The 16093-nt window shown below is 39.8% G+C and overlaps 1 protein-coding gene across 11 annotated transcripts in view; it reads right to left on the reverse strand.

Annotated features, from left to right (window-relative positions):
* Mtmr3 (myotubularin related protein 3) overlaps positions 1 to 16093 on the reverse strand; it is a 130383-nt gene that overhangs the window by 66125 nt on the left and 48165 nt on the right. For 5 of the 11 annotated variants that reach the window (XR_013043104.1, XM_076547045.1, XM_076547043.1 and 2 more), the window contains exon 2: positions 1969 to 2046. Coding sequence is in view for 10 of the 11 variants with exons in the window: in XM_076547045.1 (XP_076403160.1) it covers positions 1969 to 2046 (78 nt within the window). In the remaining variant the exon portion in view is untranslated. Of the gene's footprint in view, positions 1 to 1968; positions 2047 to 9700; positions 9766 to 13470; positions 13524 to 16093 lie in introns of all 11 variants that reach the window. The other 6 variants (XM_076547044.1, XM_076547037.1, XM_076547040.1 and 3 more) reach the window with 2 other exon arrangements.

The following is a 16093-nucleotide window of genomic DNA, read 5'->3' on the forward strand; positions in this document are numbered from 1 at the left end:
CTGCAAGACATAGCACTCTCAGCTCCAGCACCATGTCTGCCTGTATGCCACCAAGCTGCCCATCATGATGATAATGGACTGAGTCTCTGAAACTGTAAGCAAGCCACCCCAATTAAGAGTTGTCGTGGGCCGGGCAGCAGTGGCACACACCTTTAATCCCAGCACTCAGGAGGCAGAGCCAAGTGGATAATTGAGTTTGAAGCCAGCCTGGTCTACAGAGTGAGATACAGGACAGCCACCAAAACTCCACAGAGAAACCCTGTCTCAAAAAAAAAAAAAAAAAAAAAGTTGTCGTGGTCATGGTGTCTCTGCAGAACAATGAAAACTCGAACAACGACAGTCATGCTGTTTCTTCACAGCAACAGAACAGTAACTAAGACAGATCTTTTATGATGTGTAGTCACACTGTTCCATAACTATTAGGATCCCCAGACGACTGTGCTGGGCACCACAGAGACCTCAGCAGTACCAGAAAAAGGACTGTACAGGGGGCTCTACCTGGCACACAGTGAAGGGCAAGCACTCAGAGCAGAGCAGCTTTGGTGCCTAATTGCTGCCCACTGGCAATGGCATGCACACCATGTCAATATTAGCTCACTGAAAACTGTGGAAAACAAAAACTGTATACCTCAAATAAAAAATAGTAAAACGTTATCATTCTTTAGGTACAAAATTAAATCAGAAAATTGTGATGCCCACAAATCAAGAGAACACTGGCCCACCTTTAAAAAGGGAGAAATTACCTTTCTCCTCCTTTTTCAACATAACTAGGTGGACAGGGGGTTTGTTGCTGTTCTGTTTTTAATTGTGGAAAGCATTTTCCACACGTCCCTAATGAAGCTTGAAATTAACATGCTATTTTCAATTCCCTCTTTGTGCACTAGCACAAAACACTTTGGGTCTAGGAACTGCCACAAGGATAACAACAAAAACAAACAAACAAACAAATCAGACAGTGTTATACAGAAAATAATTTCTCAAAGTCCTCAAAGCTTTGCTTACACATCCTTAGGACTGATGAGATGTTGCTGGCTATCTCCTATCTTTTCTGCCTAAATGGCCCACATGGCCCATTGTGTTCTTCAAGGAGAGGTATGAGCTAGGTGTGCACAGCTGCCCATCTGCCATGGAGTCAAAAGCATCTTTTTTTTTTTTTTTTAAAGATTTATTTATTTATTATGTATACAGAAGAGGGCGCCAGATCTCATTATAGATGGTTGTGAGCCACCATGTGGGTGCTGGGAATTGAACTCAGGACCTCTGGAAGAGCAGTCGGTGCTCTTAACCTCTAAGCCATCTCTCCAGCCCTCGAGTCAAAAGCATCTTAAAGGCATAATAGGAAAGGCAGGGAATTGTTGCCATCCAGAAAACAAATTCATATACAATGTGCGCTATGTGTGATAGTATATGTTCATTAGCTCAATTTAACCATTCTATAATGTATGCTTATTTTGCAACACATTTTACAATGTTTCACAATTCTGTAAATCAAATAAAGAAAAAAATGTGTGAGTGGTCATCTCACAATTCTCTTCACACACCAAGCAAACACATAAAAATCATTTGCACATGTCTGGCTTCCTAATATTTTTTTCAGGAGCGGAGGAAGTGAACCTGGGGCCTCACACAGCAACAGCATGTGGTTTAGCACTGAGCTATACCTCCAAGCCAGCTTCCTAGTAAAGGAAGAAATGAAAATCCTAGAGTCCAAGAATTACATATTTCAATCGTGCCTCCATTCACTGACTGACTTAAGATGTGCTACATATCTAGCTCTCAGGATTCTGCTACCATAAATGTAGCTCCTCTGTTCACACTAGATTGGTACTGAGGAACTGACAAAAGGATAGAGATAATTAGGAAATGGGAGGGGGGGTGAAATTACTTCTTACAAAACAAGCAGATGTATTAGTGTTCGCATTTCATCAAGACAAGAGTCCAATTCTAATTCCTTATTTCTGTACTTACCATGACCAGGCCAGGGCAGGAGAGACCCTGTCCTTCTCCAGGCTCTAACAAGGCTCTTCTTTCTCTTCTGCTTGAGACCTTTTATTTTAAGAAGACAAAAAGAGAGGCAAAATTGGCAATAGTGTTACCCCTAATTGGCCATACCCTAATTAAAGAGACTGCATATACAGACCTGAAATTCAACTACAGTCAGCCCAGAAAAAGTTGAATATTAGCCAGCTAAATCCTCACCATTTGTTCTAAACTGAATAATACCTTTGTGAAAATACTCCTAACTAGTTCTATAAGAAAAGGGGCAAACACTGACAATGTTTATGTTATAAATCTTGCAGAAAGATACAAAAAAGCAATAATTAAAAATCAACCTGCAAACACAATATTCTACTGATGTTTCAGGATGTTTGTGTGGCTTATCTTACTGAAAATGGATCTCATCTATGGAAACAAAGTGACTTCATAGGTCAAATATGAATCAATTGCCTTATCCTGATAGTCTGTGCTTACCTGAAATTTTGAACTACTATAATCCTTCCAGCTGTGCTCCTGAGAACACAAGAACATCCAACTAAAAATGCAAAGGTGGGGCAACTGAGAGTGCTCTCACCTTCCCTAAGAGCTCCTTTCTCTGAATAGATTACCCCAGTATTTTTGATTTGCTGAAGTTTAATTTTTAAAAAAAAAAAGATGGTATTTTGGGGAGTCTGAACCTCAATACTCAGCCTAAGAGCTGTTAGAGCAGCATTAAAGAGAACAGCAAAGGAACGGCAGGGCCAAGGCTGTGCTGTGTGCCTATGCCTCTGCTGGGCTGTGAGAAGAGATTTACTTTAACAGAGTGCTCTGGCTAGTTGCTGTTGGAGACAAGGGGCAAAAGAAGACACTGAGAGCTGCTGAAAGTGACAATCTAACAACAAACACCAGACTTACAAAGCAGCAGTGACACAAGAAGTGTTGCCAGATTCTCCAGAGTCTCTGAAGTGATTAGGTGCCTGTGCGCACACACACATACACACACGCACACACAAAAAATGAGCTGATCCATGAAATGTGAAAGAAAGGTATCTCACACTTTCTGCCTCAGCAACTAGAAGAAAGGACTTTCCTGATGAAGGATAACCATAAGAAAAGTAGACCCCTCACCCCATAAGTGATGGAGAGAAAGAACACAGAGAAACCAAGTTTGTTTCAGATGACTATTACTTATCCAGAGGAAAGTGACAGCATCATCCACATACTTAAACTACTGTACTATGAACCCAGGGCCTGGTCACATAATAGGCAAGTCTCCCACCACTGAGCTATATACTTACAACTCAGACTGTTCTATCTTAACTAACACAGACATGAATTGTCAAATTGTTAAACAACTAAAGACATAACTTGAGTGCCAAGACATTAATGTCAAAAATACAGAGAGAGTAGCTGGGGAGATGGCTCAGTCATTAAGTGCTCCACTTAAAGAGTCAGGACCTGAGTGTGATCCCTAACACTCATGTAAACGCTGGGCACAGTGGCACACACTTGTAATCAAACCACTGAGGATGTAGACAGAAGGATCCTTGGGGCTCATTGACCTGCCAATCTAGCCTAGTTGGTGATCTTCAGGCTAATAAACAGCAAGAGACCCTGCCTCAGAGGCAGGTGGATCTCTGAGTTCAAGGTCAGCCTGGTCTACAGAGCAAGTTCCAGGACAGCCAAGGCCACACAGAGAAACCCTGTCAAGAGAAGAGACAGAGAGGCAGAGACAGAGAGACTGAGACCCTGTCTCCAAGGGAGTAGACGGCATTTCTGAAGATGCTACGTAAGGTTTTCACACGAGTACACCTGCACACAAACATGAACAGACACATTTTAAAGTATGTACATGTGTATAGAATGTAGGTAGAATATGAAATTGAAATCCTCAGAAGTGCATCTCTGTGAAAACAGTTTGGCTGCTCCTGAAAAAGCTATAGTCAGATTTCCCATCAATTTTACTGCTGGGCACATACCCAACAAAACTGAAAGCATACGTCTATACAAAACTTGTACACTATGAAGCTGGGCTCAGTGCTGCATAACTGTAGTCCCAGATACTCAGGTAGCTCGAGTATCACTTGAGCCCAGGAAATGGAGACTAACACAACAAGAACCCACCTCAAAGGCAAAAAGAAAAACATAAAATGAAAAAAATAAAAAAATCAGGCTGAGGTGTGGTAGTGTATACCATAAATGCCAGCACTTGAGATGGAAGGGCAGGCAGATCTCTGATGGAAGCCAGTCTGGTCTACAGAGCGAGTTCCAGGACAGCCAGGGGAAAGACCCTTTTGGGAGGGAGGAAGGGTGAGAGGGAGGGATGGAGAGAGGGAGAGATAGGAGAAGGAGAGGGGAGGGGAATGAGGGGGGAAGGGAGAGAGAGATTTTAAGACTTATAAAACATTCATGCGGGCTGGAGAGATGGCTCAGTGGTTAAGAGCACTGATTGTTCTCACAGAGGTCCTGAGTTCAATTCCCAGCAACCACATGGTAGCTCACAACCATTTGTAATGAGAACTGGCGTCCTCTTCTGGCATACAGGCAGAACACTGTATACATAATAAATAAATCTTTAAAAAAATAAAATAAAATAAAAATAAAACATTCATGCTGCAATATTCATAATAGCCAAAGAATGAAAAAAACTCAAATGTATAGCAAATGAAAAAGAACAGAAAATAATGTAGATGCATTGAGAAAGGACTATGGAGTGCTTTCTGTGGGTTCAAGGTTTTATTCAAAGGGGGGATGGAAATGTTCTAGAATTAGACAATGATAAGGCTTGTACGTGATGAATACACTAAAAACCACTTGAACTGTATACTCCGAAAAGAGTGAACTTTATGTGACATGAATTATACCTCAATCAAAAAGTGGGTAAAAAGGGATGAATATACTCAAACTAAGTATTTTTACTACAAAGAAAGTTACAGAATAAACTGAGCAGCAATGACATTAACTCTATAAACACACAGGCTACAGTCTCTAAAGACTATTTCCTCCTGAGGGAAAAACAGCCACTTTCAGGTCTAGAACCAAAAACTGTACAAATTATTATTTTGTATACCTTATTAAATTGGAAAGCTAAGGAACTATCCAACCTCTGACAGGATGTCAAAAAGACTCAGGACAATCATATACATGTATGAAATTATCAAAAAATACATTAATCTTTTAAAAAAAACTACTTGAGCTGGGCAGTGGTGGCACACGCCCTTAACCAGCATTCAGGAGGCAGGGTCGGGGGATTTCTGTGAGTTTAAAGCCAGCTTAGTCTACAGAGTAAGTTCCAGGACAGCCAGGGCTACAGAGAAACCCCGCCTCAAAAAAAGTAAAATAAAAACAATAAAACAAAAAATGACTAGAGAGTTGGCTCAGTGGTTAGGGACATGTACTACTCTTCCAGAGGACCTGAGTTCCACTCCCAGCATCCCTATCAGGCAGCTGGGAACCTTGTTGTTCCTCCTCCAGGAGATCTGCTGCCCTTATCCTCCAAGGGCACCCATACACATGTATCATACATTCACACAGACACAAAGGCACGTGATCAAAATGAATTAGGAAGTGGCAAGAGAGATGAGTCAGGGGTTAAGAGCACTGATTGCTCTTCTTGAGGACTTCTTGAGTTGAATTGCCAAGGCCCACATGGTCACTCATACCCATCTGTAACTCAGTTCTAGGGGCTCTACTCTACTGCCTTCTTCTGGCCTCCATGGGCACCAGACACATACATTGTACACAGACATGTATCTAGCCAAAATACCCATACACATAAAATAAAAATTAAAAAGAAATTTTTATTTAAAAAAATAATAATTTTTTTAAAAAGAGGAAGAATAATATTCATGAGTCAACCTAAAGAGTTTCACTGGCGAAATGGAGTAGTTCCCACAAGAAAAAAAAAGTTAAATACAATGGACTGAGTTATATGTTTAAATAAAATTTATAACAAAACACATTATCTCATCCATACCAACTGGAGATGCTTAGAGAAACAACCTATTGTTTTTAAAACTTGATTAAGAATCGGCCTGGCGGAGCTGGAAAGATGGCTCAGAGATTAAGAGCATTGACTGCTCTTTCCTGAGGTCCTGAGTTCAATTCCCAGCACCCACATGGTGGCTCACAACCATCTGTAATGAGATCTGGCACCGTCTTCTGTATACATAATAAATAAAAAGAATCAGCCTGGGGGGCGGTGGTGGCGCATGCCTTTAGTCCTAGCACTTGGGAGGCAGAGCCAGGTGGATCTCTGTGAGTTCGAGGCCAGCCTGGTCTACAGAGTGAGTTCCGGGAAAGGCACCAAAACTACACGGAGAAACCCTGTCTCAAAAAAAAAAAATTCCCAGCACAGGTAGGTAGACGGGTGGGTGGGTGGGTGGGTAGGTAGGTAGGTAGGTGAGTGATGCCTTTCATATATAGATATACAAATAAAACCTATGTAGAATCAAGTAGTTAAAGAATCGACACCACTTTTATAACTGCCAGTAAAATTACAGGATGTAAACAATGATCTAGTCTATAAACGAAATTACCCCAAATTCTTAAATAATTTTCCAGACAAAAGAGTTGAAAGGGAAGCTTATAAAGTAAGAAGCTCTAATCAGGGCAGGAGACATGACTCAGCAGTTAAGAACACTTGATGCTCTTGCAGAGGACTTGAGTTCAGTTCCTAGCACCCACATGGTGTTAACAACCATCAGTCACTCCAGTTCCAAGAGATTTGACACCTTCTTCTGGCCTTCATGGCCACCAAGCATGCACATGGTGCAAATATATACATCCAAAAAAATACTCATATACATAAAGTAAAAGTAAATAGCTCTAAGAAACTCAAGCAACCCTTTCAACCAACTGCAACATAAGGACCTTATCTGGATCCTAATTCAAATAGAGTATAAAAATAAAATGAAACATTTTGAGAACTCTGACAACATAATACTTGATGACATTAAACACCTCACACACATACACAGGGCTGTGGTTATGGATTTTTTGCACATGGTTTTTTCTTAAGGGATTCATCTCTTAAATATACCACTGAAATACACACAGATAAAGGGATAAACAAGATACATTTAGAATGGAGTGTATCTGTGAAACAAAATGGACCATAAGCTGATAACTTTTCAGGACCAGTGAGACAGGTAAGTAGAGATTAAGTTATTTTCTCTACTTTTAGACCTTCAAACAGTGTGAGCTACCTCAATACTTTTTAAGTTTTCAAAGGAACTGAAAATAGTATGTTGAAGCTTTAGCTGCATTTCCATGTTTATTTCATCTCTATTCATGATACACAAGCTATGGGATCAACCTTGATGTCTATGGAATGAATAATTATACATGCAATGGAAAACCAGTTGGGAGAAAAAGAAAGAAATTCTGTCATTGCAGCAATGTGATGGAATTAAAGGGCATGACATTAAGAGAAATCAGTTAGAAACAGAAAAACAAAAACTGTATTTTTTATTACTTTTTTCTCCACTTACTATACATGAAAACTAAAATTTTGATCTCAAAGAAGTAGGACACAGAACAGCTGTCTCTAGAACCTGAGACAGTTGGAGAGGAAGATGAAAGAGATGGTTAAGAGGAACAACTTCTAATGCTCCACAGCACAGGAGAACTACATACAGCTAGCAGAAATTCCTAATGTTCATCACACACAAAGACACTGATTTATCATACACATTGTATTCATATAGAGAAATGCCCCAATATATTCCACACTGCTGTAGCAATTAAGCATATGTATGTACACACACACACACGTACACACACACACACACACATTGAAAAAGATACTGAAGAACTAATTTAGAGAATCAAGGTTTCAGCCATCATAAATATAATGTTAATACAGCATACTTATCAAAATGCACATAGTGTTTTTTTAATATTTTTTCCAAATTTCCAGAGAAAATTTAGGGAAGCATACGAGTATGACAGAGCGAGATATAACAAATAAAATGTAGCCAACATCAATGACAATGAACTATAAATCAAGACCAGCTACAACATAAACTCTGACAAGTAAGCATATCATATACACATAAGCTATATTTCCCAGGGTCTTTTTGGAACTCGCTACGTAAGCCAGGCTGGGCCCAAACTCACAGAAATCATCCTGCCTGACTCCCTAGTGATGGTGTGCACCACCATGCCTGGCCTAGCTTTTAAAAAAATATTTACTTGCCGGGCGGTGGTGGCGCACGCCTTTAATCCCAGCACTTGGGAGGCAGAGCCAGGCGGATCTCTGTGAGTTCGAGGCCAGCCTGGGCTACCAAGTGAGCTCCAGGAAAGGCGCAAAGCTACGCAGAGAAACCCTGTCTCGAAAAACCAAAAAAAAAAAAAAAAAAAAAAAAAAAAAAAAAAAAAAAAATATTTACTTATTGCTGGGCGGTGGTGGTGCACGCCTTTAATCCCAGCACTCGGGAGGCAGAGGCAGGCGGATCTTTGTAAGTTCCAGGCCAGCCTGGTCTCCAAAGCGAGTTCCAGGAAAGGAACAAAGCTACACAGAGAAACCCTGTCTTGGGGAAAAAAAAAAAAAAAAAAAAAAAAAAAAAATCACTTACTTATTTATTTGTTTGTGTTTTTTGAGACAGGGTTTCTCTGTATAGCTTTGGAGCCTATCCAGGAACTCAATTTGTAGACGAGGCTGGCCTCAAACTCACAGAGATTTGCCTGCCTCTGCCTCCCCAAGTGCTGGGATTAAAGGCAAGCATTACCACTGCCCAGTCTGGCCTAACTTTTTAATAAGTACAGAAATCCTGTGAAAGTAGTACTCAATTTAAAGTATTTACTCCAAGATGATGTCTTCCACTTCTTATAACAAATAATGACCCTGAAAAAAAAATCAGTCAATAAAAATTAGCTTGGAACACAACTCAACAGCAGAGTGTCTGCCTAGCACACATAAAGCTCCAGGTTTAATCCCCAGTAATACGCACGCACGCACGCACGCACGCACGCACGCACGCACGCACACCCTTCCCCTGTCTCACAGAATGCCAATGTGTTGGCTCCTTCATCCAGGCAGCTTTTATTTCAATACAAAAGAAAGAAAAAATAATAATAATTAATTACAAATTGTATAATGAAGGAAACCAAAATGATATGACACAGTACAGTTAAAAGGATGCAAGAGGCCTACTTTAATTAAAGATGATCAATCAGAAAAGGCATAAGGAAGATCATATGTTCTTCACCCAGCAAAAACCTACATATTTAAAAAACTAAGCACTTAGGCTAAAATGTGATGACTGGATGAGAAAGTTACCAAACTTGAAGGTGGAGCATTGCACAGAGAAAAGACAGCGAAACAAACCATGGTGTAAAGACTCCACTCCAAGCACAATAAACACCACTGAGTGGTTTCAAACTGCAGGTTGACAGGATCTGCTTTTAAGATCACTCTGGTTGGTGTATAGTAAATGGGTAATAGGAGGAAACAATAAAAACAACCAGGAAACAATTCTATGAAAAGGATAGTTATTTCTATTTAGAACAGAGGCAGGGCAGTATAGACAAGAAAAACATTAAGGATCTGAACAGTATTTCAGATACTTATGGAAATATTAACAGGAGTGCACATTAAAAGCCTGGCTATGAGAGCTAAGCAAGATTAGAGAATTTATAATTCAGGAGGGGAAATTATAAAAAACATAAAAAACAGTTCAAAGTAGGGGGCAGGATATAGCTCTGTGGTAGAATAACTTGCCTAGCATGCATGAGGCCCAAGTTCCAATCTCTTCCACGAGGAGAGAGGTTCCATAATAAGAGGTGCTGTTTTAATCAACCAAGAAAAAATAAAGTTACTATAGGAATTCCAAATTCATAAGCAAAGATCATGGATAAGTTTGCAATCAGTAAGAACTAAGCAACTGCTAACAGTTCCCTTTCAAAGTACAAAGACCAAATAGGACCAATCCTCAGGAAAGAGTGCTGAATGAAGCAGCTCAGCTGACAATCACGAACCCCAGCATGCTAGTTACACACTCTGAGCACAAAAGGAAGAAACTGAGTCATGATGGTTAGTCTGGTAAGCACCTTAAACATGTCATGTTTTATTTTTGTAATAGTATTACATGTTCCTTGTAAGAAACTGTTAAAAATACATGTAAAGAATAAACAGTTACCCTCTCCCAATGCCAGCAGGAGTGTACAACAGTTCACTGCCTCTTTGAAAACTGGTAGGTTCACCCTCAAATGATAAAAAATAGTTATCGTGTGACACTGCAAATCCACTTCTACATATCTAACCAAGAAAACCAAACATACATCTACATGAAATTTTCTATCTATGTAGTTACAGCACTTACTCAAAAGAGCCCAAGGGTGGAAAACAATCCAAATGACCACTATAGATGATTGAATGAACAGGATGCCACATACTGGAGTAGTGGGCTACACAGTTGTATGTAAAGGAATGGATGAACTTTAGTAAATAAAGCCATTCACAAAAGACATATGATAGGGTACTAGACCAGTGAAATCTGGTAAGACTGTTGACAGGGGATAGAAAATTGACTAGTGATGCTTAGTGCTGGGGGAGATGGAAGGGAAAGGTGATGATAGCTAAGGATGTGCAATGTCTTTCTGAGAAGAGACACAGGTGACTAGGCAATATGTGAACTATACCTTAGCAACTTATTTTAATAACTAAGCTGCCTCTGCTATACTTCACTTCACCCACACCTAACTACAACCACTGTTAACTGTTTTATACTTATTTTAAAAGCTTCTTCAATATACATATATAAAAACACACATAAGCCGGGCGGTGGTGGCGCACGCCTTTAATCCCAGCACTCGGGAGGCAGAGCCAGGCAGATCTCTGTGAGTTCGAGGCCAGCCTGGGCTACCAAGTGAGCTCCAGGAAAGGTGCAAAGCTACACAGAGAAACCCTGTCTCGAAAACAAAACAAAAAAACAAACAAACAAAAAAAAAAACACATATAATATAACCTCAAAAGTAGAAGGGAAGAGAATTACACTATATTTACTATTCTCCAATGTATTTTATTCCAATAGTAAATAAAATCCTCCTATATCAAATGCATATATCTGGATAGCAGTTCAACATTTCATTATATCTCAATCTATCATAATCTAATCTAATTACCTGGTCATACATTTATAGTGTTTCCATTTTTCCATTAACACCCAAAAGTCATTTAAAAACAACAACAACAAAACCTATCCATACATCTCTACACAAGTCACTATTTCTATAGCACTGGGTCTTAAAACAGTTTATTGAATGAAAGAATATAAACCTTGTGGAGGAGGTATACAGGGTTATTGATAAACAGTACACATATGTACTCCTCTAAAATCACCAACACAGTCATCAACTTGAAAGATTGCTTTTGTTGTTTGTTTAGTTTGTCTTTTGAGGGAGGATCAGAAAATGCAGGCAAAGCCAACCTCAAATTTATAATCCTCCTTCCTCAGTCTTCTCAACGCCAGGATTATGAGCACATCACCATTCCACACCTCAACTTGGTGAAAACAGTAAGTATTCTGTTATTTTAAAAATTAAGAGCTGGGCAGTTGTGGTGCACGCCTTTAATCCCAGCACTCAGCAGGCAGAGGCAGGCGGATCTCTGTGAGTTCAGGGCCAGCCTAGGCTACATAGTGAGTTCCAGGAAAGGCACAAAGCTACACAGAGAAACCCTGTCTCAAAAAACAAAAACAAAAACAAAAAATTAAGATAAATTACACATAAGCAGTATCTGCATCAACTACTAAGTCCATTTGTATGTGCACAGAAAAGTGACACAGTAATGGCTGACAATGGCCATCCCTCTAGAAAAAAAGGTCAGGAGAGTGCTAACCTAGTATGCACAAGGGCCTGAGTTTCGTCCCCCAGATCCCAAAAAAAACTGGGAATAGGTGACACCCAGCTATGACCCAGCACTCAGGAGATAGGATATTAAGACTAGAAATTCAAGGTCACCCTCAGCTACACAGTAAGTCAGAACCAGCTGGTACACACGAGACCCTATCCCAAAAAGGAAAAAGTAGGAAGAGACTTTCTATTATCATACTTCAGAACATTTATTTTATATTTCTAAATATTTACAAAAATATTTTATTACAAAATAAAATTTAAGACAAAAAAGTTTCAATAGAGATATCCCATATGAGTAGATAAAGCTGTTCCCAGAAGTTATCAGTTACTAAAATGAAAAGTCCCAGTGCCTGGGTAAATCATCTCTCTATGAATTATTGGTCAGGAAGGCCCATGGGTCTCCCCAAACAATATGCTACTATATTGGTTGCCCACTAGAATTACACAGTAAAACTCTATGACACCACAAAGCTTTGGTCACAGGATGTAAGGAAATAAAGCCTTTGGGGGGGGAGGGTAGGTTGAGACAGGGTTTCTCTGTGTAGCTTTGTTTCTTTCCTGGAACTCACTCTGTAGCCCAGGCTGGCCTCGAACTCACAGAGATCCACCTGCCTCTGCCTCCGAGTCCTGAGATCAAAGGCGTGCGCCACCACGGCCCAGCAGGAAATCAAGCTTTAACTGAACTTTAGAAGCTTCCTCCCTTCTTTTACAGTACCAGAAGGTGTTCCACATGCTGGAGAACTGTCTTAGCAGTTGTGAACCTTGTGTACTACACTACCAATTGGCCAGGCAAGACACACCCAGTAGAGCAATAATGGCAAGTATGTTAAAGGGTAACAGCTTTCTGATTGGATTTCTCACTCCACTGAAGGGAATTTCTGGCTGGTACTGTAAACCTACTGAAAATCCCCTGGCTTGAGATGTAATACACTACAGTAGGGAAACTACTGGTGTCCTTTTGTTAACTGAGCAAGGTATACCTGTCAAATTACCCTCTAAATATTTTTATTAATCCGCGCCATTCAGTGCTGCTGTTGTCTATGGTCAAGAAGCTTATTTTTGCAGGGGGCAGAGGTTACTGCAAAAACTGGTCATAGTCTGAATAACTGTTGAAAGCTGAGCCCTACATGAGACACTTGTACTACCTACTCCAAAACTCAGGAAATAATGCAAAGGGGGAAGAAATAAGGTATAAGCTGGATGAAAGGGTGTAGTGCTTGGAACATTTTCTTCTGTTGTATTGTTTTTCTTTTTCTTGCCTGTGTGTCTTTGTGGTATTCAAGTATGTATGTATGCATTCTCACATGTTTTGGCATATGTGTGTGCATGTATACACATGAAAGTAGAGGCCAAAGGTTGACACTGGGTATCTAAATCAATCACCACTTTATTTACTATGCAGGATCTATTGTTAAACTAAGTTCGCTGACAAAAGTGTTAACCCCACAACTCAAAATCACAACTATTCAACACATTTTCAGGCATAAAGAACACTGCAATATGCCACAAATCTATACAGAAAAGGTAACCTGGCATGGGTCTTAATGAAAATGGACAGTGTCACAAAACTAACTGATAAATACATTTCCCCTGCTTCAAATAAGCAGAGTGATTGCAGGAGGAAAACAAACTTACCAAATGAATATTGTCCTGAGAACTTTTTCTTCTACAGGGTTTCACAAGGAAATCTGCAAAACAAAAAAATATCCTACCATCAAATTATGCCAATTGAGAGCCCGGCCTTTTCTCTCCACACTAACTTAACATCTTTAATTGCTGTATAAACTGCTGGTGGGTGTTCAGATTCATTCCTCACCTGAATAAGAAACCTAAGATGTTCCTTCCTGAATTTCTCTCAGTTGAACAAGTATCACCTTCCACAGCTGGTCAGGGAAATCTTTGCTGCTTGTCACACACATTCTACCCTACCCTGCCTTGGACTTCTAGTTCAAGGTCTTTTGTGCATAGAATTGACTTCTACCAAAGGATCTAACATTTTTTAGGGAAATAAAGTAATGGGTACAAACTATAAACATAAAGAATTCCTGCCATTAGGCAATAATCTGAGCTTTGCAGAAATAAGAGAACTATATAACCAATTTCTTTGTATCTGTAGACACATCCTTTTCAGCTTGTTTTTTGCGTTGGTTTTATTTTTGCATTTTTATTTGTCTGGAGGTAGTGCTGTTTAGTTGATTTTGTTTGTTTGTAACAAGGCCCTACTCTGTAGCCCAGGCTAGCCTAGTATTTACCATGTAGCCCGGTGTAGCCTAGAATTTCTACCTGCCTCAGCCTCCTGAAAGCTGAGATTACAGCTATGAGATACCATATCCGGCACAAGATTATTATTTGAATTCTATGAAGTAACGTAAATAAGATCATATAGAGTACCAAAACTCTAAAGAATGAGAAAATGAAGGGCAAAGTTCAAGAAGCAAGACAATGGTATGTTGGTAACTTCTCAAATAGATTATGTCTAGCTGGTAACTAGGCATGTATAGAATTAAACTCAAGACACAGGTCAAATCTATGGATAAGAAGAATGAATTTATGACCAGGCGGTGGTGGTGCACACCTTTAATCCCAGCACTTGGGAGGCAAAACCAGGTGGTTCTCTGTGAGTTTGAGGCCAGCCTGGTCTACAGAGCGAGAGCCAGGACAGGCACCAAAACTACACAAGAAACCCTGTCTCGAAAAAACAAAAACAAAACAAACAAGAAAAAGAATGAATGAGCCAGGCAGTGATGTGCACTTGTAATCCTAGAATTTAAGAGGCTGAGGCAGGAGGACTGCTGCAGGTTCCTGCCAACCCTAGGCTAGGTACCAAGACTGTTTCCACAGTAAAACAGAGCAACCAGTTTACAGTGCCAGGTAAATCAGATATCACTCAACAAAAAAGACTGAGGCAGGTTAGCTCTGTGCCAGCAACAAGTCCTCAGTCCTTAGTAAGTGTACCATCAATGGGACAGTGCCAACAAATACATTCCTCGAAGGACAGTGTGCCAGATAAGGGCTATGCAAAGGTGAGTCTAAAAGAGGCTCTCTGGCACCCTAAGATCCTAAATACTGCAGAGAATAAGAGAGTTACGTCCTCCTCTTCATTGAGATAGTATGTAATGTGGCTATGTTAAATTCAAACAATTAATAAAAGATCTAACTATAATGGATGTTTAAATACATGAGGCACAAATTAAAGCAGAGGATTGGACAGGAATAGAGTAAACTTTAAGCTAATCCTTAAGCATTAGAGTTACTCTAAATTCTAATTCTATATTATATTTATATATATATATATTATATGTGGTATGACATATTGTATTATATATAATGTCATATGGATGTACTTTATTAATGGGAAATAACCCTGGGCTAAGAACAGAGTTCAGGACCTACAGCTAGAGCCCCAAGATCCATGTACAATGACAGGTGTGACAGCACATGCCTATAATCCCAGCATTGAGAAGGTGAAGACAGGATAATACTTGGGCTTGCTGGCCTGGCAGTCTACCGAATCAGTGGGTTCCAGGTTTAGTGAGAGACCTTCTCAAAAAAGAAAGTGGAGAAGCAATCAAGGAAGATACCCAAGGACAACCTCTGGCCCCCTTCATGCCAACTCACCTCCACCCACACCCAGGCGTGGGAAACTCCTAACAAGTGTAAAAATCAATATACCTGATTTTAAATACCATGGTATTAGTGTATATTACTGTGCAGCTTCACTGGAAGATGAATAGGTTAACAATTTAAGGGCCTGAAGGCTCTGAGACCAAGAAGGTATACACACATTCAGTTCCTATACAAACTAGTTTATGTGATTAGCTGCATGCAACCTGATACACTGGCTTCAATAAAGGCAAAGTGACACACCAATTTGTATATCATTTATAATTTTTAAAAATAAGAATTAAAGCTAAAGCAAATAAACAAGGAAAATCTAAAATGAGGCTAGGCCACCTTAAATATTTGGCGTGGGGAATGGGTAAGTAGATCATGTTGGCTCTGGTATATTTCAGGGGGCAAAATAGAGTGCTTTTTTAGGTGATCCTTTCTCATTTTTCAAATGAAGGGTAAGAGTTCAAAACTTTCAGAAGGCAATATTAAATATTTTTAAATAATCTCTTCTTTCCCACTGAAAACAGAAGGACTTTCTTGCCTATAAAGAGTAAGAAACAGATTCAGACATAATTGAATACAGAGGCAACATTTACAAATTCAGGGATGCGGATGTGGCTCAGTTGATAGAGTTCCTGCCTAGCAT

Source organism: Peromyscus maniculatus, chromosome 10 (assembly GCF_049852395.1).
Source record: "Peromyscus maniculatus bairdii isolate BWxNUB_F1_BW_parent chromosome 10, HU_Pman_BW_mat_3.1, whole genome shotgun sequence".
Lineage (NCBI taxonomy): Eukaryota > Metazoa > Chordata > Mammalia > Rodentia > Cricetidae > Peromyscus > Peromyscus maniculatus.